The 27,627-nt window shown below is 43.1% G+C and overlaps 1 protein-coding gene across 2 annotated transcripts in view; it reads left to right on the top strand.

Annotated features, from left to right (window-relative positions):
- The first annotated feature begins 893 nt into the window (after positions 1–893).
- LOC106574097 (copine-4) overlaps positions 894–27,627 on the top strand; it is a 106,937-nt gene continuing 80,203 nt past the window's right edge. For both annotated transcript variants that reach the window (XM_045712914.1, XM_045712913.1), the window contains exons 1-2: positions 894–1,175; positions 11,748–11,941. In XM_045712914.1, coding sequence (XP_045568870.1) covers positions 11,771–11,941 — 171 coding nt within the window. In that variant the 5' untranslated portion in view covers positions 894–1,175; positions 11,748–11,770. The remainder of the gene's footprint in view (positions 1,176–11,747; positions 11,942–27,627) is intronic.

Here is a 27,627-nt window from a genome sequence, read left to right as displayed (position 1 = left end):
TGTACCATTCATCCTCCGCCATCACCTCATGTTTCAGCATGATAATGCACAGCCCCATGTTGCCAGGATCTTTACACAATTCCTGGAAGCTGAAAATGTCACAGTTCTTCCATGACCTGCATACTCACCAGACATGTCACCCATTGAGCATGTTTGGGATGCTCTGGATCGACGTGTACGACAGTGTGTTCCGGTTCCAGCCAATATCCAGAAACTTTGCACAGCCATTGAAGAGGAGTGGGACAACATTCCGCAGGCCACAATCAAAAGCCTGATCAACTCTATGCCAATGAGATGTGTCCATGCATGAGGCAAATGGTGGTCACAGCAGATACTGACTGGTTTTCTGATACACACCCCTACCTTTATTTTAAGGTATCTGTGACCAACAGATGCCTGTTTGTATTCCCTGTCATGTGAAATCCATAGATTGGGCCTAATGAATGTATTTCAATTGACTGATTTTCTTATATGAACTGTACCCTAGTAAAATCTTTGAAATTGTTGCATGTGTTGTTTATAATGTTGTTCAGTATAGTAAAAACATGTTTCGTAAGCCTATCAATACTTACACCCCTCATATCCTCTCGCTTGTCCTCAAGGGCAATTACTAACATAATTAGTCACTAAACCTAGGGCTATGTGTGAGAGGCCGATTGCCATAGAGTGAACAAGATCTGACGAATGGCTTTCTGACAGGTCAATACAGAGTGGTGAACTAACGTGAAAGCATCTATTTATCATTTTGAGAGTATGTGGTGGGTACGAAACACAAGATATTTCAAGTGTGGCAGGAGAAGGTGTAAACTAATTTAAAACGATAGCCACCAGAGGGCAGTATTGTCAAGTTAGTGATAGTGCTGCGCGCAGCAACACCTCATTGAAGAAGAGGGTGCATCTGAAATGATGTGGGAGCCAGTGAAATAATCTTTGGGACTGTTCTCCAACCGTCTTTCATAAAGAGGAAAGGGGGAGACACAACTACATTGAACGTCAAGAGGGCAGGTTCCTCTATCGCTGCTGATATAAACAATGGATTGAGAATGGGGTTTGGCTCTCTGTGTGGTGAAGTCATCTCTCTTAGCCGAGTTTGCTCAAATCGGAGCCTTTGAATTTGAAAAGTTTTTTTGTCACCATCACTGGTTTGGGATTATTTTTGTTCATGTTTTTATAAGGTGAGTTTAGAATCAATGACAACGTATTTGCATAAACATGCATTGAAAATTGTTGATATTGAACATATTTTAATAATATCTGTTATAGTGCACTTTGTTGATCAAAATGTTTCTGATGATGGAATTCCCCCAGTTTTACATAGGCCTAGTTTATTATGTGTGACACCTGCCTGTAGATTCTCAAGGCTTTTTTTTCAAGGTTGAATAATTGACTGGTTGTAGGAAAGGCTACATCGATCATATCTTTTGCAAGTGTTGCAGGAAAATGTGTTGGTAACAGTAATTCAAATATGTCCAGCAACACTGAGGTCATATCTACCTGTCACCGTACCTGCTCTTGCCAATCTGCGTTATTACGCAACTGAATTCAGCTGTGGAACCTGGTGGGGTTTTATTTCATCTGTATGAAGTTATGAGCATCCTTCATTCACCCTGAATGGATTAACAGGGCAGGGTCGTTCTGGTTTCCAGTCACCTAATATAAACAGGGATGGTTATCTGATGTAGTTTGTGCTGCAGGTCACTAGGGTACCCAGCTAGCACATAATGTTCTAAGAACCATATGTTTCTTAGTGCTTGGCGAGAGTGGGGTTGTCCTACGGTTATTTTGCATACAACCTTCCCATAACATTTCCTACAGGTTTCCTCTATTCAAAGTCATGTTCTCAGAATGTTCAGAGAACGTTAAGAAACAACGTTCTTCTGTGGGAATTTCAGTACTTAAGCTTAACGTTTTCTGCAGGTTTCCTCGTGGTTCTATTTAAAGTCATGTTCTCAGAGAATTAAGAAAACTTCCCATAAAAACCACAAGAAAACATGAGTATAGTTCAAAGAACGTTCTGAGAATATTATTTTAAAACATATACGTTCTGTTCTCAGCATCAACAAAACTCTCTCTATCCTCTATCTGGTTAAGTGAGTTCAGGTGTGTTGGCCTCACCCACTAATTGGCCACATCTGATCTTAATGAGGGCTTGTTTCCTTTGACATAGGGTCTGTTTGAATAGACTAAAATGAACAGCTTTGTATGAGTAAAAAAAACATGTCATGCTAGCTCCATCCTGATGGTGCAGTCGACTAATTTCATGTATAGAGAGCAGAAGATCATAGGTTTGAATCTCACAGTAATAATAAAAAAGTAACCTTTATTTAACTAGGCAAGTCAGTTATGAACAAATTCTTATTTACACCTGCCAAACCCGGCCAATTGTGCACCGCCCTATGGGACTACCAATCATGGCTGGTTGTGACACAGCCTGGATTCAAACCAGGGTGTCTGTTGTGACACCTCTAGCAGTGAGATGCAGTGCCTTAGACCGCTGTGCCACTCGGGAGCCCAATGCAATGCCAAGCCATGCCATGCCACAATAAAAATACATGTGTTTTCATGATTAATGCCTAAGCAAATACATTTCCATGTGTCTTATCTGTGCTTGGAGTTCAAAACAGTTCAACTAAGCTGGTAGTCTTATTGAAACATGTTCTCAGAACGCTATTTAATTACCTTCAAATAACCTATAATTTCCGTTCTCAGAACGTTAATAAAACCTCCCAGGAAAACTTTCAGGGAACCATAGAAAAACGTTCTCAGAACCTCCCTACAACCTAAAAATGTACGTTCCCAGAACAGGAGAAATGTTAACTTCCATTCTCAGAATGTTTAAATAACTTTCAGTTTTAATGGTCAGGAAACTTATGGCTTCGTTTCCAGAACCAATAACATACATTCCCACAACTTCCAAGGAACTAAATTTGCTAGCTGGGTATGCTGTTACATGTTAGTCATCTAGCAGATGCTAGCTTTGTGATTCAAACTACCAACCTTTCAGTTACTGGCCCAACGCTTTTAACCACTAGGCTACCTGCCACCTTGTTGCACTGCCCTACTTCAGTCTAACAACTCTCCCAGTCTTTCAATATAACTATTTTTCCTGACCTATGGAGGGTGTGCAATCAACACCCTGAATCTGAACCAAGAACAGTGCTTGACTTGGGCAGGAGCACTGACCAATAATCGAGATTGACAATAAAAATTGCTTGCTTCTGAAGGCATGTAAAATAATAATAATAATAATGCTTTTTAAATAAAGACCTGTAGCTTACACACATGTAGGCATTAGTAAAAAAATATAGTAAATTGATCAAGAGAATTATACCTAACCAAATGATCTTATCTGATCAAGTGCAGCTGCATGCCTACAAACAGTTGTTCAGAGAGAGAGAGAGCGGTTAGAGGGAGTTCCCCCTAAATGAAGCCAACAAGGAACTGACAGTGATGTTCTATGAATATGCAAATACACCTGAATCTCTCTCCTGTGAGTGGCAGAAAAACATAGCTGATGTGTTATTGACAGCTGAGTCTAACTCATACTGCTCCTGTTGATAGCATTCACAGGAGAGTGACGGAACCTTAATTGGGGAGGACGGACTTGTGGTAATGGCTGGAGCGTAACAAGTGGCATGGTATCAAATACATCAAACACATGGTTTCTATGGTTTCCAGATGTTTGATGCCATTCCATTTTCTCCGTTCTGACCATTATTATGAGCCGTCCTCCCCTCAGCAGCCTCTTGTGATGCCTTTCCATTCCGTCCTACCCTGGCTTCTGTCTGTGTCTAAATTAATTAAGGCAACTCATTAATTCTCTGCCATTTTAAAAAGAATGAAGAGCTGGGATTTACCTTGTTAGCACCGACATGTGTTGGTTAACCTGATGAGCTGACCACTGTTAAATAAATAATGACATTCATTGGAAAGGTAAATGAACGGATATCCAACTAATAACACCCGCTTCCCTTTTGGTCTGCCTCTGAGAGCACGTGTGAGAAATGACTGACTGCTGCACACTGACTGCTGTATGATTCATTGTTTTCAGGTTTAGCGTGAGAGGTGTTCTCTCACTGCCTTCTGTTTCCATGAATAACGAAGAGGCATTTTTATCATTGAGAGATATCAGCTTACTGAAACCAGGACGTCTTGAGGCATCACTTCAGACTGACAGTGACGTGTAGACGGTTACCCGTGTGGCTCAGTTGGTAGAGCATGGCGTTTGCAATGCCAGGGTTGTGGGTTCGATTCCCATGGGGGATCAGTACGGAGAAAAAATGTATGAAATGTATGAATTCACTACTGTAAGTCGCTCTGGATAAGAGCGTCTGCTAAATGAATAAATGTAAAAATGTACACTTAAAATAAACTTGCCAAAAAGTTCATCCCCCCACAAATGTGTCCTTCGCCTTGCTGAGAATTCCATCACTACAGACAGAGAGTCTGAGATGATCCCCCCTCATGTCCCTGCATCTGGTTTTCAGTGGCTAGGGTGAAATTCAGAAAGTATCCTTTCACCTGTAATTGAGCTGAGGGACTTATGCTTTTTCAAACCCTATAGCTCTGGAGTGCTGCGGATTGTGCAAGCTTTGGTTTCAGTCCAGCACCGACAGAACTGATTCAAAGGTTTTTATCAGAAGTGTTTGAATACGGTGTGTTAGTGCTGGGCTGAAGCAAAAGCATTCCTATAGTTTGACACTGTCAGAGTGAGCAGGTGTTGTAGAGGAGCTGTAACATTCTACCAGTGGGAGTGACATGTTGAACGTAGTATCTACCAACCAGTGGAAGCTGCTGAGGAGAGGATGGTTTTCATGTGTTTGATACCATTCCATTCACTCCATTCCAGCCATTACACGCCATTCCAGCCATTTTTATGAGCCGTCCTCCCCTCGACAGCCTCCATTGGTACTCACCTCATTCTGACACCTCGTTGAATGACAACACACAACCCACCAACACCAGGCAGGGACATTCCTCTCTCCTTTCATCTGAAACTGATCCAAGCTTTACTTCTAAAGTTGCTTCTGAACCCATTATCCTCCCCAATGATTAAATACGCAGCGTAAGAGACAGGCCTTTGTTAGTGGAACCACGTTTGAATCACATGGACGGGTTCATTCATCACTCATTCAGTGAAAGGGTAATTACTAGCGTCGAAATTTTGCTTAACTGGGTTCAAAAATATGCAGTGAGCTGCAGGGATTTCCAAGGAACTCAGGATGCAGTTGTATATTTGTCTGTTCTCCTGGCATGACACGTAGAAGTGGTGGTCAGGGGTAGAAATGGAACTCAACTCCACAATTTCACAGTACAGTACAACAGCAGAGGGTTTGGTAGCAAGGTGTGTCTGACGCTGTGAGAGTTTTAGAATGAAGGTTGGGAAAAAAAGGGGATCCCTTCCCCTTGCTTCCATGGCAACTGTGAAATATACAGACCACATTCGAGTCAGAGCTCATTATGCAATGAATAGTTCAAGTTCATAGTAGCGTCCTGATTATCTGCAAAGAATATGCAAATTATAACAAATGGGTACATTTCTTACGGTATATATATTGCCCAATCCTTAACCCCAACATCAGTCAGGGAATGCCTCTACCCCCCAGGGTGTTGACACAGGCAATAAGCAGACCCATTTAGTGTCTATTCCAATAGACCATGGAGGTTAGTGTGAGTGGCAGCTCATACTCCCCCATAACATTCTCACACCATCAGTCCATCTCATCAACCATGAGAATAAATTATGTCATCCCCAGCCCTGAGCCTCAGGCATCATGGGTAATGAGAGAGGAAGGAGAATGCGTAACATTCAGATGATTGACGTTCGTATTTCAACCGTGTTTTGAAATGATATACTGTAATCAGATTATGTTGGGTTTGCTGTGAATAGCATCTGATATCCTCCAGGATTACTGGCCTCCTGGCTCAGGAAGTGGAGCTGAACAGGAGGGAAATGATACTGTAACTGACTGGCAATAATGTGACAATGATAATGCATTATCCAGTGCCAGGGGGAGTGATACAGGTGTAGGATCTTAATTGGATCACTATGTTGTAGGACAACTTTCCTGCAATGCAGGAAATGTAAAACCTGTAGTTTATTCAAGGTTTAAAATGTCAGATTTGATTTGCCCAAATGAAGAAAAAAACAACATTTCCATTAACTATAATCCACATAGTAATACACATTTCCTGTTGCTGCAGGATTCTTTTCCTGCTGTACATAACTGTCTCAAATGAAGATCCTACATCTGTACCTGACTTAGCGTAGGTAGCCTATAGCTCAGTTGATATTCTGACGTCTGAAAGAAGGAACATGGAGCAGATAAAGTCCTTCCTCATACTCAGATCACACTGAGCTGCTGGGCGTCAAGCAGGCAATGGAAGGATATCCTGCTGGATTCCAGCAAAACCTCTCCAATCCACTGGGATTTCCTGCTCATGTTGTGGAGATGAACCTAAAGCCTCTGTGAGACCTGACCAGGGGGAGTGCTGCTCATCGCCAGGCCGAGAGTGCGATGGCAGGAGACAGGCAGAATGGGATTTACACAGTACGGCTCTGGAAATGAAACATTAGACATGACATTCATTTAGCAGACATTCATATCCAGAATGGCTATTGCCATTATGTCCGCTGGACTTCCAGAGTAGATTAGCTTCCCTCGATGAAGGTCAATGTGTTCAATTGAGTTGTGCTTCTTTGTTCTTGATCTTTCTTCTGCTATTGAACACCATGGTGCCGGCAACAGCCAGTGTTCTGTCTGTAATACGTTGCCATGGTGCCTGCATCAGCACTTTTATGAAGCCTGCTGTGACAGAGAGCAGCAGCACATCCAGTCACAGCTGTTAACAAAGCCTTTACAGGTTGCCACTGTCTGAGGTCAGGGGTCTACTGTACGGACACATATACATTAACACACACACACACACACACACACACACACACACACACACACACACACACACACACACACACACACACACACACACACACACACACACACACACACACACACACACACACACACACACACACACACACACACACACTTCAACAGTATGCACACATATACATCCATAATCCCACATACTGTATAGACAAATACACACACCTGCGTTTCCAAACATAGAAGCACATTGCTACAGGCGTGTCCTAGAATAGAGTTGGCTCCTGCAAGTAGCCTACTTGAGCAGAACAGAAATAGCATGGGCCTCAGCCAGAAAAAAACCCACAGTTCTTGAAAAATCGACCAGAAGTGCAGGGGAGTCAGGGCGTCGGTGCCGGTCTGTTCATTATTTATTTTTGGGTCATTTAGCAGACACTCTTATCCAGAGCGAGTGCATTCATTTTAAGATAGCTAGGTGAGACAACAACACATCACAATCGTATCAAGTACATTTTCTCTCAACAAAGTATCTATCAGCAAAGTCAGTTCCACTGGGAAAATATTGTTGTTGTTGCTTATTGACTCACTGTCGTTCACTAGCTGTGCACTTGTCCTGTGTATGTGTGTGAAGGGATGGTTAATATTGATATGCTGGCAATGTGTATGCCTGGGAAAGAGTTTTCATGGGTTTACAGTATGTAAACATGGCTGTTCATTTAGCTGTAATGTACGACCCTGTCAGCTGGTTAGGGAGCTTCTGGTGGCTGGATGATGGATGATGGAGGACGGAGGTTTTGATGGATGAGCTTCAGTGGTGGTCTGTGACATTTAAGATGAGGGAGGACGATTATTGTTTTTACGAGCATGGCATTTCTATTACAGCATATTGGATGACTGTCATTCAAATTCCATTCACCCAGCGCAATGTAACATCGATAGGTTTAGGCTACTACATGATACTCTAATGTTCCCTATACCAATCATGAGGTTGCTACAACCTAGCCTAGTAATGAAAGTTTACAACAGGTCGAGATAAAAATTGGAGTAATCAAGGTGTCCGACAATGACACATTCAATACCACCTTGCACACTCTTGCCTGCATCTAGCTGATCTAGGGTGTATTCAGTGGTCCAACAGTTGCAAACGAGAGTTTCTATTGGATAATTGAGGGACTGTAGCTGATGAATAGATAATCAGTTTTCAGATATTCTGATGCCCACTAACGGTGTACCTATGGTTTGTAAAAATCCCTCAGACAAGAAGAGCAGATTGCCTAGAGGCTGTGGTGTCCGATCAATTTCTCTCTCTCTCTCTCTCTCTCTCTCTCTCTCTCTCTCTCTCTCTCTCTCTCCATGGAGCGTTTAATTGCTCAGGGATCGGTCGGTGGGACCGTTATTCTGCGATGTCGCTAGCTATTAGCCTGTCAGGCTAAATCCAATTACTCAGAGAAGGACACTGATTAGAACACCACATTCTCTATCAGTTTCAATGAAAAGGGAAGTGGACACTTCTATCCACGTCTGTTTCCCCAGGGTTATACAGTGGTGGTAACCCTGTCTGTTTCCCCAGGGCTATATAGTGGTGGTAACCCTGTCTGTTTCCCCAGGGCTATACAGTGGTGGTAACCCTGTCTGTTTCCCCAGGGCTATACAGTGGTGGTAACCCTGTCTGCTTCCCCAGGGCTACAGTGGTGGTAACCTTGTCTGTTTCCCCAGGGCTACAGTGGTGGTAACCCTGTCTGTTTCCCCAGGGCTACAGTGGTGGTAACCCTGTCTGTTTCCCCAGGGCTATACAGTGGTGGTAACCCTGTCTGTTTCCCCAGGGCTACAGTGGTGGTAACCCTGTCTGTTTCCCCAGGGCTATACAGTGGTGGTAACCCTGTCTGTTTCCCCAGGGTACAGTGGTGGTAACCTTGTCTGTTTCCCCAGGGCTATACAGTGGTGGTAACCCTGTCTGTTTCCCCAGGGTACAGTGGTGGTAACCCTGTCTGTTTCCCCAGGGCTATACAGTGGTGGTAACCCTGTCTGTTTCCCCAGGGTACAGTGGTGGTAACCTTGTCTGCTTCCCCAGGGCTATACAGTGGTGGTAACCCTGTCTGTTTCCCCAGGGCTACAGTGGTGGTAACCCTGTCTGTTTCCCCAGGGCTACAGTGGTGGTAACCCTGTCTGTTTCCCCAGGGCTAAGGTGGTGGTAACCCTGTCTGTTTCCCCAGGGCTATACAGTGGTGGTAACCCTGTCTGTTTCCCCAGGGCTATACAGTGGTGGTAACCCTGTCTGTTTCCCCAGGGCTATACAGTGGTGGTAACCCTGTCTGTTTCCCCAGGGCTACAGTTGTGGTAACCCTGTCTGTTTCCCCAGGGCTATACAGTGGTTGTAACCCTGTCTGTTTCCCCAGGGCTACAGTGGTGGAAACCTTGTCTGCTTCCCCAGGGTACAGTGGTGGTAACCTTGTCTGCTTCCCCAGGGCTACAGTGGTGGTAACCTTGTCTGCTTCCCCAGGGCTACAGTGGTGGTAACCCTGTCTGTTTCCCCAGGGCTACAGTGGTGGTAACCCTGTCTGTTTCCCCAGGGCTAAGGTGGTGGTAACCCTGTCTGTTTCCCCAGGGCTATACAGTGGTGGTAACCCTGTCTGTTTCCCCAGGGCTATACAGTGGTTGTAACCCTGTCTGTTTCCCCAGGGCTACAGTGGTGGAAACCTTGTCTGCTTCCCCAGGGTACAGTGGTGGTAACCTTGTCTGCTTCCCCAGGGCTACAGTGGTGGTAACCTTGTCTGCTTCCCCAGGGCTACAGTGGTGGTAACCCTGTCTGTTTCCCCAGGGCTACAGTGGTGGTAACCTTGTCTGCTTCCCCAGGGTACAGTGGTGGTAACCTTGTCTGCTTCCCCAGGGCTACAGTGGTGGTAACCTTGTCTGCTTCCCCAGTGCTATACAGTGGTGGTAACCTTGTCTGCTTCCACAGGGTACAGTGGTGGTAACCTTGTCTGCTTCCCCAGGGTACAGTGGTGGTAACCTTGTCTGAATTAACGAGCTGCTGTTGTCTTCTGATCCATACTATCACTTTCTTTCGATGAGTTATTATCAAGCCAAGAGCTTGGGACTATAAGGTTCTATCTGCATATTGGTTAGATTTATGTTATTGACATAGCCTTGTTCTGTTCAATGTTCTCTACCTATACAGTACTCTAAATACCCCACAATTCATGTTGTTACGTTCAAAAGAAGATTTAAAAAATATATATATTTCACCTTTATTTAACCAGGTAGGTCAGTTGAGAACATGTTCTCATTTACAACTGTGACCTGGCCAAGATAAAGCAAAGCAGTACGACACAAACAACAACACAGAGTTACACATGGAATAAACAAGCGTCCAGTCAATAACACAATAGAGAAAGACTATATACAGTGTGCAAATGAGGTAAGATAAGGGAGGTAAGGCAATGAATAGGCCATAGTAGTGAAATAATTACAATTTAGCAATTAAACACTGGAGTGATAGATGTGCAGAAGATGAATGTCCAAACAGAGATACTGGGGTGTAAAGGAGGAAAAAAATAAATAACAGTGTGGGGATGAGGTAGTTGGATGGGCTATTTACAGATGGGCTATGTACAGGTGCAGTCATCTGTGAGCTGCTCTGACAGCTGGTGCTTAAAGTTAGAGAGGGAGAAATGAGTCTCCAGCTTCAGTGATTTTTGCAATTCGTTCCAGTCATTGGCAGCAGAGAACTGGAAGGAAAGACGGCTAATGGAGGAATTGGCTTTGGGGGTGACCAGTGAAATATACCTGCTGGAGCGTGTGCTACGGGTGGGTGCTGATATGGTGACCAGTGAGCTGAGATAAGGTGGGGCTTTACCTAGCAAAGACTTATAGATGACCTGGAGCCAGTGGGTTTGGCAACGAATATGAAGCGAGGGCCAGCCAACGAGAGCATACAGGTCGCAGTGGAGGGTAGTATATGGGGCTTTGTTGACAAAACGGATTGCACTGTGATAGACTGCATCCAATTTGCTGAGTAGAGTGTTGGAGGCTATTTTGTAAATGACATCGCCAAAGTCAAGGATCGGTAGGATGGTCAGTTTTACGAGGGTATGTTTGGCAGCATGAGTGAAGGATGCTTTGTTTTGAAATAGTTCAGCCAATTCTAGATTTAACTTGGAGATGTTTGATGTGATTCTGGAAGGAGAGTTTACAGTCTAACAAGACACCTAGGTCTTTGTAGTTGTTGACATATTCTAAGTCAGAACCGTCCAGAGTAGTGATGCTGGACGGGCGGGCAGGTGCGGGCAGCGATCGGTTGAAGAGCATGCATTTAGTTTTACTTGCATTTAAGAGCAGTTGGAGGCCACGGAAGGAGAGTTGTATGGCATTGAAGCTCATCTGGAGGTTAGTTAACACAGTGTCCAAAGAAGGGCCAGAAGTATACAGAATGGTGTCGTCTGCGTAGAGGTGGATCAGAGAATCACCAGCAGCAAGAGCAGCAAGAGCTTGATTGGGATCATCACTTCACATCTCACGGAGCTCATTTACCTTGACGGTCTAATTGGAGGGTTGAGATTAATTAGGTGATTGCTGGACAGGAAAATGCTATCATGTCCTGTCTGGTGTGCTCATCAAATCAGCATGGGATAATTAGCAGCAGTTTGACAGCTGTGGGGGCGGAGGGGCTTCTAAAGGAACAAAGAGCCCTCGTGATAATCAAGTTTCCTGAATGTAGTGTTTGGGGATGTTTGTGTGTATTTGTGAATAAAGTAGAGGAAGTGTGTGTGCGCGCGCGCGCGCGTGCGTGCCTGCGTGTGCTGAATGATGAGTGACGACTCCCTGTAATCACTGTGATATGTGTGTTTGTCTCCCTCGCAGAACACTCGCCACACACACACACCATGAGCAACATCTATGAGTCTGCGGCCAACACCCTTGGTCTGTTCAACAGCCTGTGCCTGGCCAAAGTGGAGCTGCGGGTGACCTGCAAGGGAATCTCAGACCGGGACGCCCTGTCCAAGCCAGACCCCTGTGTCCTCATCAAAATGCAGTCCCACGGACAGTGGCTGGAAGTAAGTGGCCTCTCACTCTGTTCTGACAAGTAACTAACATTGCAGTGCCAGTCTTATTACAATTTGCAATATAAGAACCATCTTCAATGTTAACAGTGGTGTAATGTTTAAGGGTCAATTGGAGGATATGTCCTGTAGATGGTTCTGTTCAATCCTAAATCCCCTCAGGGCTCTCTTTGGTGAGATAGATCTCAAAAGGTGATTACAGATTACTACATGGACTTTCTGAAGAGTTGGAGATACAGGAAAAAGTGTAATTATTCTGTATGTCGAATCAAAGACATTGGCTTGCTAACGGACTGAGAGATTTCCTTCTCTTACTATCCCTTATGTGTTTTTAAATGTTGATTTGGTTCACCTCAAGGATGTGGAATATACAGTATTACCAGCTATGAGGTTTGCCCAGTAAATGTATATGAATTTCTGAATGCTTCACCAAATAAGCAAGAGGATTCTGTCAAAAGAGATATTTATTCACAGGAAAAGCATTTGCATAATGAAGCTATTTGCTGAGTAAAGAAAAAAGAAACCCATAAACGTCTTAATCAATGTGTTTACCAAACCAAAATGAGGTTCCAATCAACACTCCAAAACTGATGATTGGACATTACATCCGTGTTACATTTTACATTTTAGTCATCAGACTCTCTTATCCAGAGCAACTTACAATTAGTGCATTCATCTTAAAATACAGTGCCTTCAGAATGCATTCACACCTCTTGACTTTTCCCACATTTTGTTGTGTTACAAAGTGAGAGTAACATGGATTTAATTGTCATTTTCTGTCAACGATCTACACAAAATGCTCTGTAATTACGTCTTCACCACCCTGAGGGCTACAGTGGAATCACCTTAGCACACTGGGATTATACAATATTTGCACATTATTCTTTAAAAAAGTATTCAAGCTCTGTCAAGTTGGTTGTTGATCATGGCGAGACAGCCATTGTCATGTCTTGCCATTGATTTTTAAGCTGATTTAAGTCAGACCTAGGCCACAGAGGAACATTCAATGTTGTCTTGGTACGCAACTCCAATGTATATTTGGCTTTGTGTTTTAGGTTATTGTCCTGCTGAAAGGTGAATTTGTCTCCCAGTGTCTGGTGGAAAGCTGAGTGAACCAGGTTTTCCTCTAGGATTTGTTCTATATTTAGCTCTATTCCATTTCTTTTTATCCTAATAAACTCCCTAGTCCTTGCCGATGACAAGCATACCCATACCATGATGCAGCCACCACCATGCTTGAAAATATGAAGAACGGTATTCAGTGATATGTTGTGTTGGATTTGCCCCAAACATAACACTTACTATTCAGGACATAAAGTTAATTTCTTTGCCACATTTTTTGCAGTTTTACTTTAGTGCCTTATTGCAAACAGGATGCATGTTTTGGAAGATTTTTATTTTGTACAGGCTTCCTTCTTTTCACCCTGGCAATTAGGTTAGTATTGTGGAGTAACTACAATGTGGTTGATCCATCCTCAGTTTTCTCCTATCACAGCCATTCAACTCTGAAGCTGTTTTATAGTCACCATTGGCTTCATGGTGAAATCCCTGAGTGGTTTCCTTCCTCTCTGGCAACTGAGTTTGGAAGGACACCTGTATCTTTGTAATGACTGGGTGTATTGATTCACCATCAAAAGTGTAATTAATACCCTCACCATGTGCAAAGGGATATTCAGTGTCTGCTTTTTGATTTTTTTCCCCATCTACCAATAGGTGCCCTTCTTTGCGAGGCATTGAAAGACCTCTCTGGTCTTTGTGATTGAATCTGTGTTTGAAATTAATAGCTTGACTGAGGGACCTTACAGCTAATTGTATGTGTGGGTCCATGCAACTTATTATGTGACTTGATAAGCAAATGCTTACTCTTGAAATGATTTAGGCTTGCCATAACAAAGGGTTTGATACTCATTGACTCAAGCTAGGTGAGACAACAACACATCACAATCGTGTCAAGTACATTTTCTCTGAACAAAGTATTTTAGGAAAAGAGAAGTGCCCTGTTAGAGTTATTTCAGATACTCTTCAAAGAGGTAGGGTTTCAGAAGTTATCGGAAGATGGGCAGCGACTCCGCTTTCCTGACTTTAAGGGGAAGCTTGTTCTGCCTGCCTAGTGACCATGACAACAAAGCAGATGGTTGATCTCTCTATTTGTCCCTTAATCCAATTATTCCAGTTTTAATTGTTCCATTGATTTGTTATTAAGCGGTTGTCCATCTGGAGACACAAATTAGCATTGTACTGCAGATGTGCAATGACGGCTCCAACGCGCCCTGCTGTGTGTTGCGTCACTCAACAACATATTTACTAGTGCTACTCTCCTGTGGACTTCATGTCTGGTTAGAGATAATACAGTGCCTTGCAAAAGTATTCATCCCCCTTGGCATTTTTCCTATTTTGTTGCATTACAACCTGTAATTTAAATGGATTTTTATTTGGATTTCATGTAGCCGATATACACAAAATCGTCCAAATTGGTGAAGTGAAATGAAAAAAAATTACTTGTTTAAATAAAAAAATACAAAAAACGGAAAAGTGGTGCATGCATATGTATTTACCCCCTTGCTATGAAGCCCCTAAATAAGATCTGGTGCAACCAATTACCTTCAGAAGTCACATAATTTGTTAGATTGCACACAGGTGGACTTTATTTAAGTGTCACATGATCTCAGTATATATACACCTGTTCCGAAAGGCCCCAGAGTCTGCAACACCACTAAGCAAGGGGCACCGCCAAGCAACGGGCACCATGAAGACCAAGGAACTCTCCAAACAGGTCAGGGACAAAGTTGTGGAGAAGTACAGATCTGGGTTGGGTTGTAAAAAAATATCTGAAACTTTGAACATCCCACGGAGCACCATTAAATCCATTATTAAAAAATAGAAAGAATATGGCACCACAACAAACCTGCCAAGAGCGTGTAGCCCACCAAAACTCACTGACCAGGCAAGGAGGGCATTAATCAGAGAGGCAAGAAAGAGACCAAAGATAACCCTGAAGGAGCTGCAAAGCTCCACAGCGGAGATTGGAGTATCTGTCCATAGGACCACTTTAAGCCATACACTCCACAGAGCTGGGCTTTACGGAAGAGTGGCCAGAAAAAAAGGCATTGCTTAAAGAAAAAAATAAGCAAACACGGTTGGTGTTCGCCAAAAGGCATGTGGGAGACTCCCCAAACATATGGAAGAAGGTACTCTGGTCAGATGAGACTAAAATGTTGCTTTTTGGCCATCGAGGAAAACGCTATGTCTGGCGCGAACCCAACACCTCTCATCACCCCGAGAACACCATCCGATGTTTTCATCGGCAGGGACTGGGAAACTGGTCAGAATTGAAGGAATGATGGATGGCGCTAAATACAGGGAAATTCTTGAGGGAAACCTGTTTCAGTCTTCCAGAGATTTGAGACTGGGACACAGATTCACCTTCCAGCAGGACAATGGCCCTAAGCATACTGCTAAAGCAACACTCAAGTGGGTTAAGAGGAAACATTTAAATGTCTTGGAATGGCCTAGTCAAAGCCCAGACATCAATCCAATTGAGAATCTGTGGTATGACTTAAAGATTGCTGTACACCAGCGGAACCCATCCAACTTGAAGGAGCTGAAGCTGTTTTGCCTTGAAAAATTGGAAAAAATCCCAGTGGCTAGATGTGCCAAGCTTATAGAGACATACCCCAAGAGACTTGCAGCTGTAATTTCTGCAAAAGGTGGCTCTACAAAGCATTGACTTTGGGGGGTGAATAGTTATGCACGCTCAAGTTTTTGTGTTATTTCTTGTTTGTTTCACAATAAAAAATATTTTGCATCTTCAAAGAGGTAGGCATGTTGTGTTTATGAAATTATACAAACCCAAACCTAAACCCCCCAAAAATCAATTTTAATTCCAGTTGTAAGGCAACAAAATAGTAAAAATGCCAAGGGGGGGTGAATACTTTCGCAAGCCACTGTATCCTTTCTGTATGAGTATGATCCACCATCAAGTCAGCATTCCTTGTTGTCCAAGCTAGGCTAGAACTAGTCTGCATTCTGCTTCCTGGGGCTTTTCCCACACTACAGGAATGAAATTGGCGCATAATGCGCCTTGTGATAGACAATATGATGAACAAAGCACTTAACAGTGTAATGGCCCCTTAATTCAAACCCAATGAAAAAAATATAAGAGAACGAGTGGTTGGAGAATAATCACTGGTAGAAGCTGTTGTGATAAAAAGACAAGGGAATGAAGTATGAGGCGGCTGAATGAAGGAGATGATATAATGTATTACAAGTTTTAGAACTGGGCATAAAGAGACCAACTGTGGCAAAGCCTTGTGCACACTATTTAGAGACACTGTCATTAATAAACACTATAGTTTACTGTTAGGAGACACCATCATTAATAATCACTATAGTTTACTGTTAGGAGACACCATCATTAATAATCACTATAGTTTACTGTTAAGAGACACCATCATTAATAAACACTATAGTTTACTGTTAGGAGACACCACCATTAATAATCACTATAGTTTACTGTTAAGAGACACCATCATTAATAATCACTATAGTTTACTGTTAAGAGACACCATCATTAATAAACACTATAGTTTACTGTTAAGAGACATCATCATTAATAAACACTATAGTTTACTGTTAAGAGACACCATCATTAGTAAACACTATAGTTTACTGTTAAGAGACTACATCATTAATAAACACTATTTAAGAGACATCATCATTAATAAACACTGTAGTTTACTGTTAAGAGACGCCATCATTAATAAACACTATAGTTTACTGTTAAAACTTCTTATGGATCCCTTCGCGCGCCAATCCCATTTGATAACACCCAGTGAAATTGCAGCGCGCCAAATTCAAAAACAGAAATACTCATAATAATAATTCATAAATCATACAAGTGTTATACATCGGTTTAAATATGAACTTCTTGTTAATCCAGCCGCAGTGTCATATTTCAAAAAGGCTTTACGGTGAAAGCAAACCATGCGATTATCTGAGGACAGTGCCCAGCATACCAACACATGAAAATCAGATTTCAACCCGCCAGGCGTGACACAAAAGTCAGAAATAACGATATAATTCATGCCTTACCTATGAAGATCTTCTTCTGTTGGCACTCCAATATGTCCATTAAACATCACAAATGGTCCTTTTGTTCGATAAATTCTGTTGTTATATCCCCAAAATGTCCATTTATTTGGCGCGTTTGATTCAGAAAATACACCGGTTCCAACTCGCCCAACATGACTACAAAGTATCTAATAAGTTACCTGTAAACTTGATCCAAATATTTCAAACAACTTTCCTAATCCAACTTTAGGTATTTGTGAAGGGGTCTGAATACTTTCCTAATGCACTGTGTATCTGCCATCAGCGCACATAAACATTTCTGAAAGTCTGCGTTCAGTGTAAAGGGTGTCATCCATTGCATATGAAAGTTTTATGTCGGCTATGTCTTGTGTACAGCCCTTCATCTGTACTGATAATGACAGTTCTTTCAGTAACACAGCTAAATCTTCCCCTAGCCTTGTGTTTGTGTATTATTAGCAATGCTCTCAGTCTTGTGTTAGCTACTGAGACAGAGTATGGAGTTACAGATGTAGGACCTTAATTTGAGCTAGTTTGCTACAGCAGGAAAATAATCCTGCAGCAACAGGAAATGTGAATCAGTGTATAATGTGTATAAATGTGTATAATAATGTATTATAATTAATAGATTTTTTTTTGTAGGGGTTGACACATTTTTCGTAAGGGAAAATCAAGTCTGAAATTTCAAAGTGTAAATTACAAACTTCCTCCTTAAATACACTACAAGTTTTAAATGTCCTGCATTGCATCTGTAGCCATGTTCTCTTCTGTAATTGACAGAGCAGAGGAATGCCCAAGAGGCATTTCAATTATGAAATGTGATTTAGCAGAGGAGATCAGGCACGCTAAGCACTAGCTCATTGATTTAGCTAGGACTGCGTTTTGGGTTTCTCTCTCTGGTTTTAGAAGTATGTACCCTATGATTTGTGTTTACAATCAGCTTTCTATCTGCACTGCTGAGACGTTGAGGGAGTTTCTGTACATGAACTGCCTATTAAACCTTCATTGTACACTCTAGTGTGTGCAAACACATTCCGAGAAGCAAGGGAATTTATGCTTGATATGGTTAATTCATACGGAGGACCAAACCTGAAAAAAAAATGCACATATAAATACATAAACAAATCCACACATAATTAAATAAATGAGCAAGGAAATGCAGAAATACTGACTAAAATGTATTCATTTTTTTCTACATATCTGTATGTATTTAATCATTTTTCTATGTATTATCTAATTATTCAAACTTTAATAATTTTTATTGATTTTTATATTTATTTATTTATGTATTTCTTCCTCCAATATTATAATGAGGGGGTGTCAATCAAATGTCTGTGCGTTGCGCAAGTGCTTTTGTTCGCTTCAGCGCCACTTATGTGAAGCTAGCTACAATAACGATTAGCCACAACAGTATCTTTTTGGTTCGCATTCAAAATAAAAGTCCCGCATTGACACTGCTGAAAACAGAAACAAATAGTGGAAACATGCCATATTTGAACTGGATAATGCTTAACAAGTTTGGATTGTTCAACAAAAGACAATAATTTGTTCATTTGCACAAAAAATGAAAAAAGATCTAATGTGTTATATTCTCCTACATTTCTTTCCCATTTACACAAACTTCAAAGTGTTTCCTATCAATTTGTATCAAGAATATGCATATCCTTGCTACAGGCAGTTAGATTTGGGTATGTCATTTTTGGCAAAAATTGAAAAAAGGGTCTGATCCTTAAGAGGTTTTTAAGAGTTCACACAAATATTGCCCATTTCACAGATGTAGGCTTATGTACCTTAAAAGTTGGATGCGATCCGCCCAACCCAATCCCACAGAAGAAGAAGAAGAAGAAGAAGACGTACGTTTGGCTGCCGACCAAGTTGTCAGTGTGTTTATTTTAGCAAGATTGTGCGTACGTTCAACAAGTGAGTTGTGTGGTTTATTATCGGGAGGGTTAATGCTACATTATGGTGTTTGACTGCAAGCAATTACCTTAGGCCTAATTACCTTGTTACATCTGTAACTGTATAGCACTTATGTATATTTCCGATACTCCATGTGCATGTAGTTTATAAGTGCCTGTATTGCAGTGAATTCATGATTGTTTTGCAGTAGATGTTATTGTTTACAGATGGTTCATTCCTATAGTCTGTATACACACTTTACCACTGCGTTTTCATAGTTCACACTAATGTTATGCCATGGCGAGATGTTTCAGAATCTGTCCGCGGCTTTCCGCATGCGCAGTAAGATTTATGACTCAGTGGCACCAGACACAGATCAGATCTCCACCAGTCCTGAGAGAGGGCCATAAATCACACCTGTCTTAATTAGTTGTCTCTCTCTCCAGTGAGATGTTTTTACATATACTGCTGTAAATGTATATGCTGTTATGTGAATATCCCTGTATTGATGCTGTGCCATTCTTTCCTGTGTAGATATTCTATTGCACAACATTATATATCTGTTCTTACCTTTCTGAACCACAAGTCCATCCTGTGGAAACTGACGATTTCTATGCTAGCCTCATAAATATCGAACCCTTTTTTTAAATGTCATACCCAAATCTAACTGCCTGTAGCTCAGGCATTGAAGCAAGGATATGCATTTTCTTGGTACCATTTGAAAGGAAACACTTTGAAGTTTGTGGAAATTAATGTAGGAGAATATAACACAATACATCTGGTAAAAGAAAATACAAAGAAAAACCAACAGTTTTTTAAAATATTTTTGTACCAACATCTTTGAAATTGTCACGGTTGTCGTCGGTGAATGAGGACCAAAACGCAGCAGGTACGTGAATGCTCATCTTGATTTTTAATTACTCTCAAAAAATGAACATACAAAATAACGAACGAACGACAATAACAGTCTGACTAGGCACACGGCTAAGCACAGAACAATCACCCACAAATCACACACACAAACACACCCTAATATATGGGACTCTCAATCAAAGGCAGATAGACAACACCTGCCTTCAACTGAGAGTCCCAACCCCAATTAACCAAACATAGAACCACACACACCAGACTAACCATAGAATACAATCACATAGACCATCAACCAAAAACCCGGAAATACTAAATCAAACACCCTTTACACAAACACACCACCCCGAACCACATAAAACAAATACCCTCTGCCACGTCCTGACCAAACTACAAAAACAATTAACCTTATACTGGCCAGGACGTGACAGTACCCCCCCCTTAAAGGTGCTACCCCAGAAGCACCTTAAAAAATAACCACAAGCAACACCAAAAAAAATTCCCCTTTTCTAAAGGGAGGGAAGGGAGGGTGGCTGCCGTCAACGACGGCACTGTGCTACACCCCCCCTCCCCAACCCACCTATTTCTGGAGGTGGCTCTGGTTCCGGCCGTTCCAGGCTGTCGGGCCACTCTGGCATCGCCGAGGGGCAGTCGGGCCAGTCTGGCATCGCCGGGGGGCAGTCGGGCCAGTCTGGCATCGCCGGGGGGCAGTCGGGCCAGTCTGGCAGTTCGGGACAGTCTGGGCAGTCTGGCAGGTCGGGACAGTCTGGGCAGTCTGGCAACTCGGGACAGTCTGGCCACTCGGGACAGTCTGGCCACTCGGGACAGTCTGGGCAGTCTGGCCACTCGGGACAGTCTGGGCAGTCTGGCAACTCGGGACAGTCTGGGCAGTCTGGCAACTCGGGACAGTCTGGGCAGTCTGGCAACTCGGGACAGTCTGGCCACTCCGGCAGTTCAGCGCAGTCTGGCCACTCCGGCAGTTCAGCGCAGTCTGGCCACTCCGGCAGTTCAGCGCAGTCTGGCCACTCCGGCAGTTCAGCGCAGTCTGGCCACTCCGGCAGTTCAGCGCAGTCTGACCTCTCTGGCGACTGTTGACTGGCGGGCAGCTCTGGCGACTGTTGACTGGCGGGCAGCTCTGATGATGACTGTTGACTGGCGGGCAGCTCTGATGATGACTGTTGACTGGCGGGCAGCTCTGATGATGACTGTTGACTGGCGAGTAGCTCTGATGATGACTGTTGACTGGCGGGCAGCTCTGATGATGACTGTTGACTGGCGGGCAGCTCTGATGATGACTGTTGACTGGTGGGCAGCTCTGATGATGACTGTTGACTGGCGGGCAGCTCTGATGATGACTGTTGACTGGCGGGCTGACGCACTATAATCCTGGTGCGTGGTGCTGGTACCGGATATACCAGCTTATGAACACGCACCTCCAGGCTAGTGCGGGGAGCGGGAACAGGACGAGTCGGACTGGGTTGACGCACTTCCGGGTCCGCACGAGAGACAGGAGCTGGAAACCCAGGGCTATGGAGGCGCACAGTCGGTCTAGATCTTACCTCCTGCACAACCCGCCTTGGCTGGATGGAACTAGTAACCCTGTACGAGCGGGGTGCTCGTACAGGGCAGACTGGGCTGTGCAGGGGCCTGATGGTAGCCGTGCGTGAGCGGGAGTTGGGTAGCCTGGTCCTCGGAGGCGTACCGGCGACCAGATGCGCTGCGCAGGCATCCTCCTACCAGGCTGGATGCCCGCTCTAGCACGGCACCTGCGAGGGGCTGGAATAACGCGCACCGGACTGTGCGTGCGTATGGGTGAGATAGTGCGCTCCTCAGCGAAACATAGCGCTCTCCACCCCATACGCTCCTCCATATAACCACGGGTAGCTGGCTTCCGGCTCTTCTTACGCCTAGCCAAACTACCCGTGTGTCCCCCCCAAAAATTTTCTTGGGGGTGCCTCTCGTGCATCTCCTTCAGCGCGTCCACTCTGGCCTCGTACCACCGCCTCTCTGCCTTGGCTGCCTCAATTTCCCACAGTGGGTGCGGCGATAATCCCCAGCCTGATGCCAGGGTCCGGCCCCGTCCAGAACTTCCTCCCAAGTCCACTTCTCCCGCCAGTCCAACTCGAACTCCGTCTGCTCCTTCCTCTGCTGCTTGGTCCTTTGGTGGTGGGTGATTCTGTCACGGTTGTCGTCGGTGAATGAGGACCAAAACGCAGCAGGTACGTGAATGCTCATCTTGATTTTTAATTACTCTCAAAAAATGAACATACAAAATAACGAACGAACGAACTAACGACAATAACAGTCTGACTAGGCACACGGCTAAGCACAGAACAATCACCCACAAATCACACACACAAACACACCCTAATATATGGGACTCTCAATCAAAGGCAGATAGACAACACCTGCCTTCAACTGAGAGTCCCAACCCCAATTAACCAAACATAGAACCACACACACCAGACTAACCATAGAATACAAACACATAGACCATCAACCAAAAACCCGGAAATACTAAATCAAACACCCTTTACACAAACACACCACCCCGAACCACATAAAACAAATACCCTCTGCCACGTCCTGACCAAACTACAAAAACAATTAACCTTATACTGGCCAGGACGTGACAGAAATGCAAGAGAAAGGACGTAATGTATTATTCCAGCCCAGGTGGAATTTAGATTTTGGCCACTAGTTGGCAGCAGTGTATGTGCAAAGTTTTCGACCGATCCAATGAACCACTTAATTTCTGTTGAAGATTTTGTATCAAGACTGCCCAAATGTGCCTAATTGGTTAATTAATAACTTGTCAACTGTGCACTCTCCTCAAACAATAGCATGGTATTCTTTCACTGTAATAGCTACTGTAAATTTGACAGTGCAGTTAGATTAACAAGAATTTAAGCTTTCTGCCAATATCAGATATGTCTATGTCCTGGGAAATGTTCTTGTTACTTACAACCTCATATATCACATTAAGGACTAGCGGGTGGGGGCATTTACTGCCGACCACTCAGGCTAGCTGTTCTTTACAATAGGCTGTACATTGCAATATGGATGTCCGATATTTTACCTTTATTTAACTAGGCAAGTCAGTTAAGAACAAATTCTTATTTACAATGACGGCCTACCGGGGAGCAGTGGGTTAACTGCCTTGTTCAGGGCAGAACGACAGATTTTTTTTTCTTGTCAGCTCTGGGATTCATTCTAGCAACCTTTTGGTTACTGGCCCAACGCTCTAACCACTAGTCTACCTGCCGCGCCAGTTTCTGTCATACTGAACGAAGCCCAGGCAAATGAAATCGATCAAAGCGCCATGGCATTGATCAACCAATGGTGTGTTAGATACCACCCACGTACATTTGCTTGACACCCCCTCATTATCATATTGGATGAAGAAACACAGAAATAAATAATATAATAAATTAATCAAATGAAATAAATTATTTAAATAATGATGTATCTGTGTGGAATCATTCATCAATGTATTTATCTATTTGTGTGCATGTATTCATCTTTATGTATTTATTAATGTGTTTATCGATTTGTGTATTCATTTAATTTTTTATTCATGTATTTATCTATGTATGTGTCCATTTATTTATTCATTTAATTCTAATTATGGCATCGTTGGTCCTCCGTAAACTCAATACCTACAGCTTCATTAGCCATGCGCCATTGTTGTCATGCTGGATCAGCAGTATCTACAGTTGAATTCGAAAGTTTACATACACTTAGGTTGGCGTCATTAAAACTCGTTTTTCAACAACCCCACAAATTTCTTGTTAACAAACTATAGTTTTGGCAAGTCGGTTAGGACATCTACTTTGTACATGACACAAGTAATTTTTCCAACAATTGTTTACAGACAGATTATTTCACTTATAATTCACTGTGTCACAAATCCAGTGGGTCAGAAGTTTACATACACTAAGTTGACTGTGCCTTTAAACAGCTTGGAAAATTCCAGAAAATGATGTCATGGCTTTATAAACTTCTGATAGGCTAATTGACATCATTTGAGTCAATTGGAGGTGTACCTGTGGATGTATTTCAAGGCCTACCTTGAAACTCAGTGCCTCTTTGCTTGACGTCATGGGAAAATCAAAAGAAAAATCAGCCAAAAAAAAGTCTGGTTCATCCTTGGGAGCAATTTCCAAATGCCTGATGGTACCATGGTCATCTGTACAAACAATAGTACGCAACTATAAACACCATGGGACCACACAGCCGCCATACTGCTCAGGAAGGAGACGTGTTCTGTCACCTAGAGATGAACGTACTTTGGTGCGAAAAGTGCAAATCAATCCCAGAACAATATCAAAGGACCTTGTGAAGATGCTGGAGGAAACAGGTACAAAAATATCTATATCCACAGTAAAATGAGTCCTATATCGACATAACCTGAAAGGCCGCTCGGCAAGGAAGAAGCCACTAATCCAAAACTGCCATAAAAAAGCCAGACTTCGGTTTGGGGACAAAGATCGCACTTTTTGTAGAAATGTCCTCTGGTTTGATGAAACAAAGATAGAACTGTTTGGCCATAATGGCCATCGTTACGTTTGTCAAAAGGGGTAAAAAGGGGAGGCTTGCAAGCCGAAGAACACCATCCCAACCGTGAAGCGCGGGGGTGGCAGCATCATGTTGTGGGGGTGCTTTTCTGGAGGAGGGACTGGTGCACTTCACAAAATAGATGGCTACATGAGAAAGGAAAATTACGTGGCTATGTTGATGCAACATCTCAAGACATCAGTCAGGAATTTAAAGCTTGGTTGCAAATGGGTCTTCCAAATGGACAATGACCCCAAGCATACTTCCAAAGTTGTGGACAATGGCTTAAGGACAACAAAGTCAAGGTATTGGAGTGGCCATCACAAAGTCCTGACCTCATCCTATAGAACATTTGTAGGCAGAACTGAAAAAGCATGTGCGAGCAAGGAGACCTACAAACCTGACTCAGTTACACCACCTCTGTCAGGAGGAATGGGCTAAAATTCACCCAACTTATTGTGGGAAGCTTGCGGAAGGCTACCTGAAACGTTTGACACAAGTTAAACAATTTAAAGGCAATGCTACCAAATACTAATTGAGTGTATGTTAACTTCTGACCCACTGGGAATGTGATGAAAGAAATAAAAGCTTAAATAAATCATTCTCTCTACTATTAATCTGACATTTCACATTCTTAAAATAAAGTGGTGATCCTGACTGACCTAAGACAGGGAATTATTGCTAGGATTAAATGTCAGAAATTGTGAAAAACTGAGTTTAAATGTATTTGGCTAAGGTGTATGTAAACTTCCAACTTCAACTGTATATGCAATGCACGGTCCGAGAGGCTCTGATACCCTATATGATAAATATTGAACTAGCTAGATGTGGTAGGCTACGAGGTTCAACTAGGACCTCTGATCTTGTAGCTACCACTTACCAACCAATCAGCAGGCAGGACCTTACCTACTCCATTACTTAGTCTGTTAATCATGAATAAGTTCAGTTACACAAGTCTAATTTAAATCAATATTTCATTCTCATGCAATCTGTCAGAAACGGCAGTTAGCTTTCCAAGCGGTCTGTCAGTCTGTTTAAATGTATCATAGAAACAAGCTCCCCAGTGTTCTGCACCCTGGAAATGACCCCAAAGGCCCCTCATTGCCCCTAAATTGCCAGTGTCTGTGTCTCTGCTCGTCCATAGGGACCTGAGAGTCCCATAGGAGGTCATGCCAGCCCCAGCTACCCCTAGGTGGTTGGTTTATTTCAGCTTCCTCTCCACCCTAACCAGGCCACCTCTCTGCCCTGATCCCCTGGTCTGGAGGAGGACTGGATGTCTTCTTGGTGCTTATTGTGTTCATGTTGTGGAAAATTGTCTTGTTAGCAGTCTCATTTCATGGGTCTCTAACAATTTCGGCTTTGTCTGTCCCAGTGGTGATTGTAGAGGTGATTGTAGGCTGGTTTCGTCTGGGAGGTGATTTGATGGCCATCTTCACTGGTTAAGCCTAAAGTAGTGTTTCTTGTCATTTGATCCTGGGCACGCACTGTCTATGAATATAACATTTTTAGCTGAACATTAATTAGATACTAATTGTATGCCTCTGGTAAAGGCAACCAATTAATTGAAAGAGTCTTTGAATCATATTTCATCATTATTGTTAGACATATTTAATGGTTCTAATTGGTTGAAATGAAAACCACCATCTTTCTTTTGGGGAATTGCCTTTAACTTCCACTATAGTTGTGACAATATTCACCACAGCCTCTCTGGCATTATGGCTTAATAGTGGTTTGTAAAGTGGGGTCGTAGGGGAATTGCAGTGGGGTCGCCACACAGGTTTGAATACCACTGAACATTACTAGATGTACCAGGCTATTATGTGGTGGCGTTTTATTGTTTTGGCCGACTTCAACACTATGCCCTGTGTAGTTAAGTATCATCATCATAACACTGTTCTCTACCCTGTTCATGACCATAGAAATATAACTAATTCTAATTCTATGTTCATGACACTATAATGCTGTGCCTGTGGAATGAAGTTGAGTCTCTTTAATGAAATGTCCTCTGGATTTTAATGAAGAGGGATTTCTCGGCTTAGTTGGAGAGTGATGCTCGACTCACAGTTGTTACGAGCAGCTTCTTACCTTGTCTGGGGCCCAAGGGAATATATTAGGGGCAGCCATCCATTCTGTAGGAGAAAGACTCCTTCGCTTTTACACCCCTCCAATCAAAATAGAAGGTGTGTGTGTGCCATCCAAACGTAAGGTACGGTATGAATTAGGAATGGGAATGCTGTCAGGTAGCCTTTACTTTAAACAAAAAAGTGATTGAAGGTTTCCTCGATCTTTGATATATTATTTACAACCCTGTCTATTTTTCTTTCAATTGGAAAAGGTTTGTGTGTGTGTGTGGTTGTCTGTCTGATATAGGGGTCTGTCTCCCCATGAACTCACACTGCTCTGCAGATTGTCTGTCAGCCAGTGAGCTGAATGGGCCTGCAGCATCTGTTATCTCATGTAATGCCACAGTCCGAAAACACACACGCACACACATACAGAGACAAACATTTTCCGCACACACAAATACACACAAGTGTGCATACACACACACACACACACACACACACACACACACACACACACACACACACACACACACACACACACACACACACACACACACACACACACACATGTCTGTCTCAGTCACAGGCTTTTGGGTAGCCCAGTTTGAAAGTCTGTCATAGATAAAGCAGTATTTTATCATCGTTGCACAACTCGCTATGCCAAGAAACAGGGCTTAGCTAGCCAGGCAGAAACAGGGCTTAGCTAGCCAGGCAGAAACAGGGCTTAGCTAGCCAGGCAGAAACAGGGCTTAGCTAGCCAGGCAGAAACAGGGCTTAGCTAGCCAGGCAGAAACAGGGCTTAGCTAGCCAGGCAGAAACAGCGCTTAGTTAGCCAGGCAGAAACAGGCTATAGGCCTACTATCACAACAGTACATTTGTCATGTCATTTATTTGTTTTGTTGCAAGGTTCATTTCACAATCTCATAAAGGATATAGAGAAAGAAAAAGCCTGTCGCAGTTCATCGTTTTCGCCTCATGTTGAAATATTTACTTAATTTTTTTTGTCCCTCTCTCTCTTATCTTCCTTCTTCTTAGTCCCTCCCTCTGACTCCACCCTCTCCCTCTATTTCCCTATGATGCTCCTCTTCCTCCACTCTCCTCTCTCTATTTCCCTATGGTGCTCCTCTTCCTCCACTCTCCTCTCTCTCTATTTCCCTATGGTGCTCCTCTTCCTCCACTCTCCTCTCTCTATTTCCCTATGGT

The sequence above is a fragment of the Salmo salar genome, chromosome ssa02, assembly GCF_905237065.1.
Source record: "Salmo salar chromosome ssa02, Ssal_v3.1, whole genome shotgun sequence".
Lineage (NCBI taxonomy): Eukaryota > Metazoa > Chordata > Actinopteri > Salmoniformes > Salmonidae > Salmo > Salmo salar.
The sequence above is the reverse complement of the archived record's forward strand: the minus strand, read 5'-3'. Positions and strand labels throughout refer to the sequence as shown.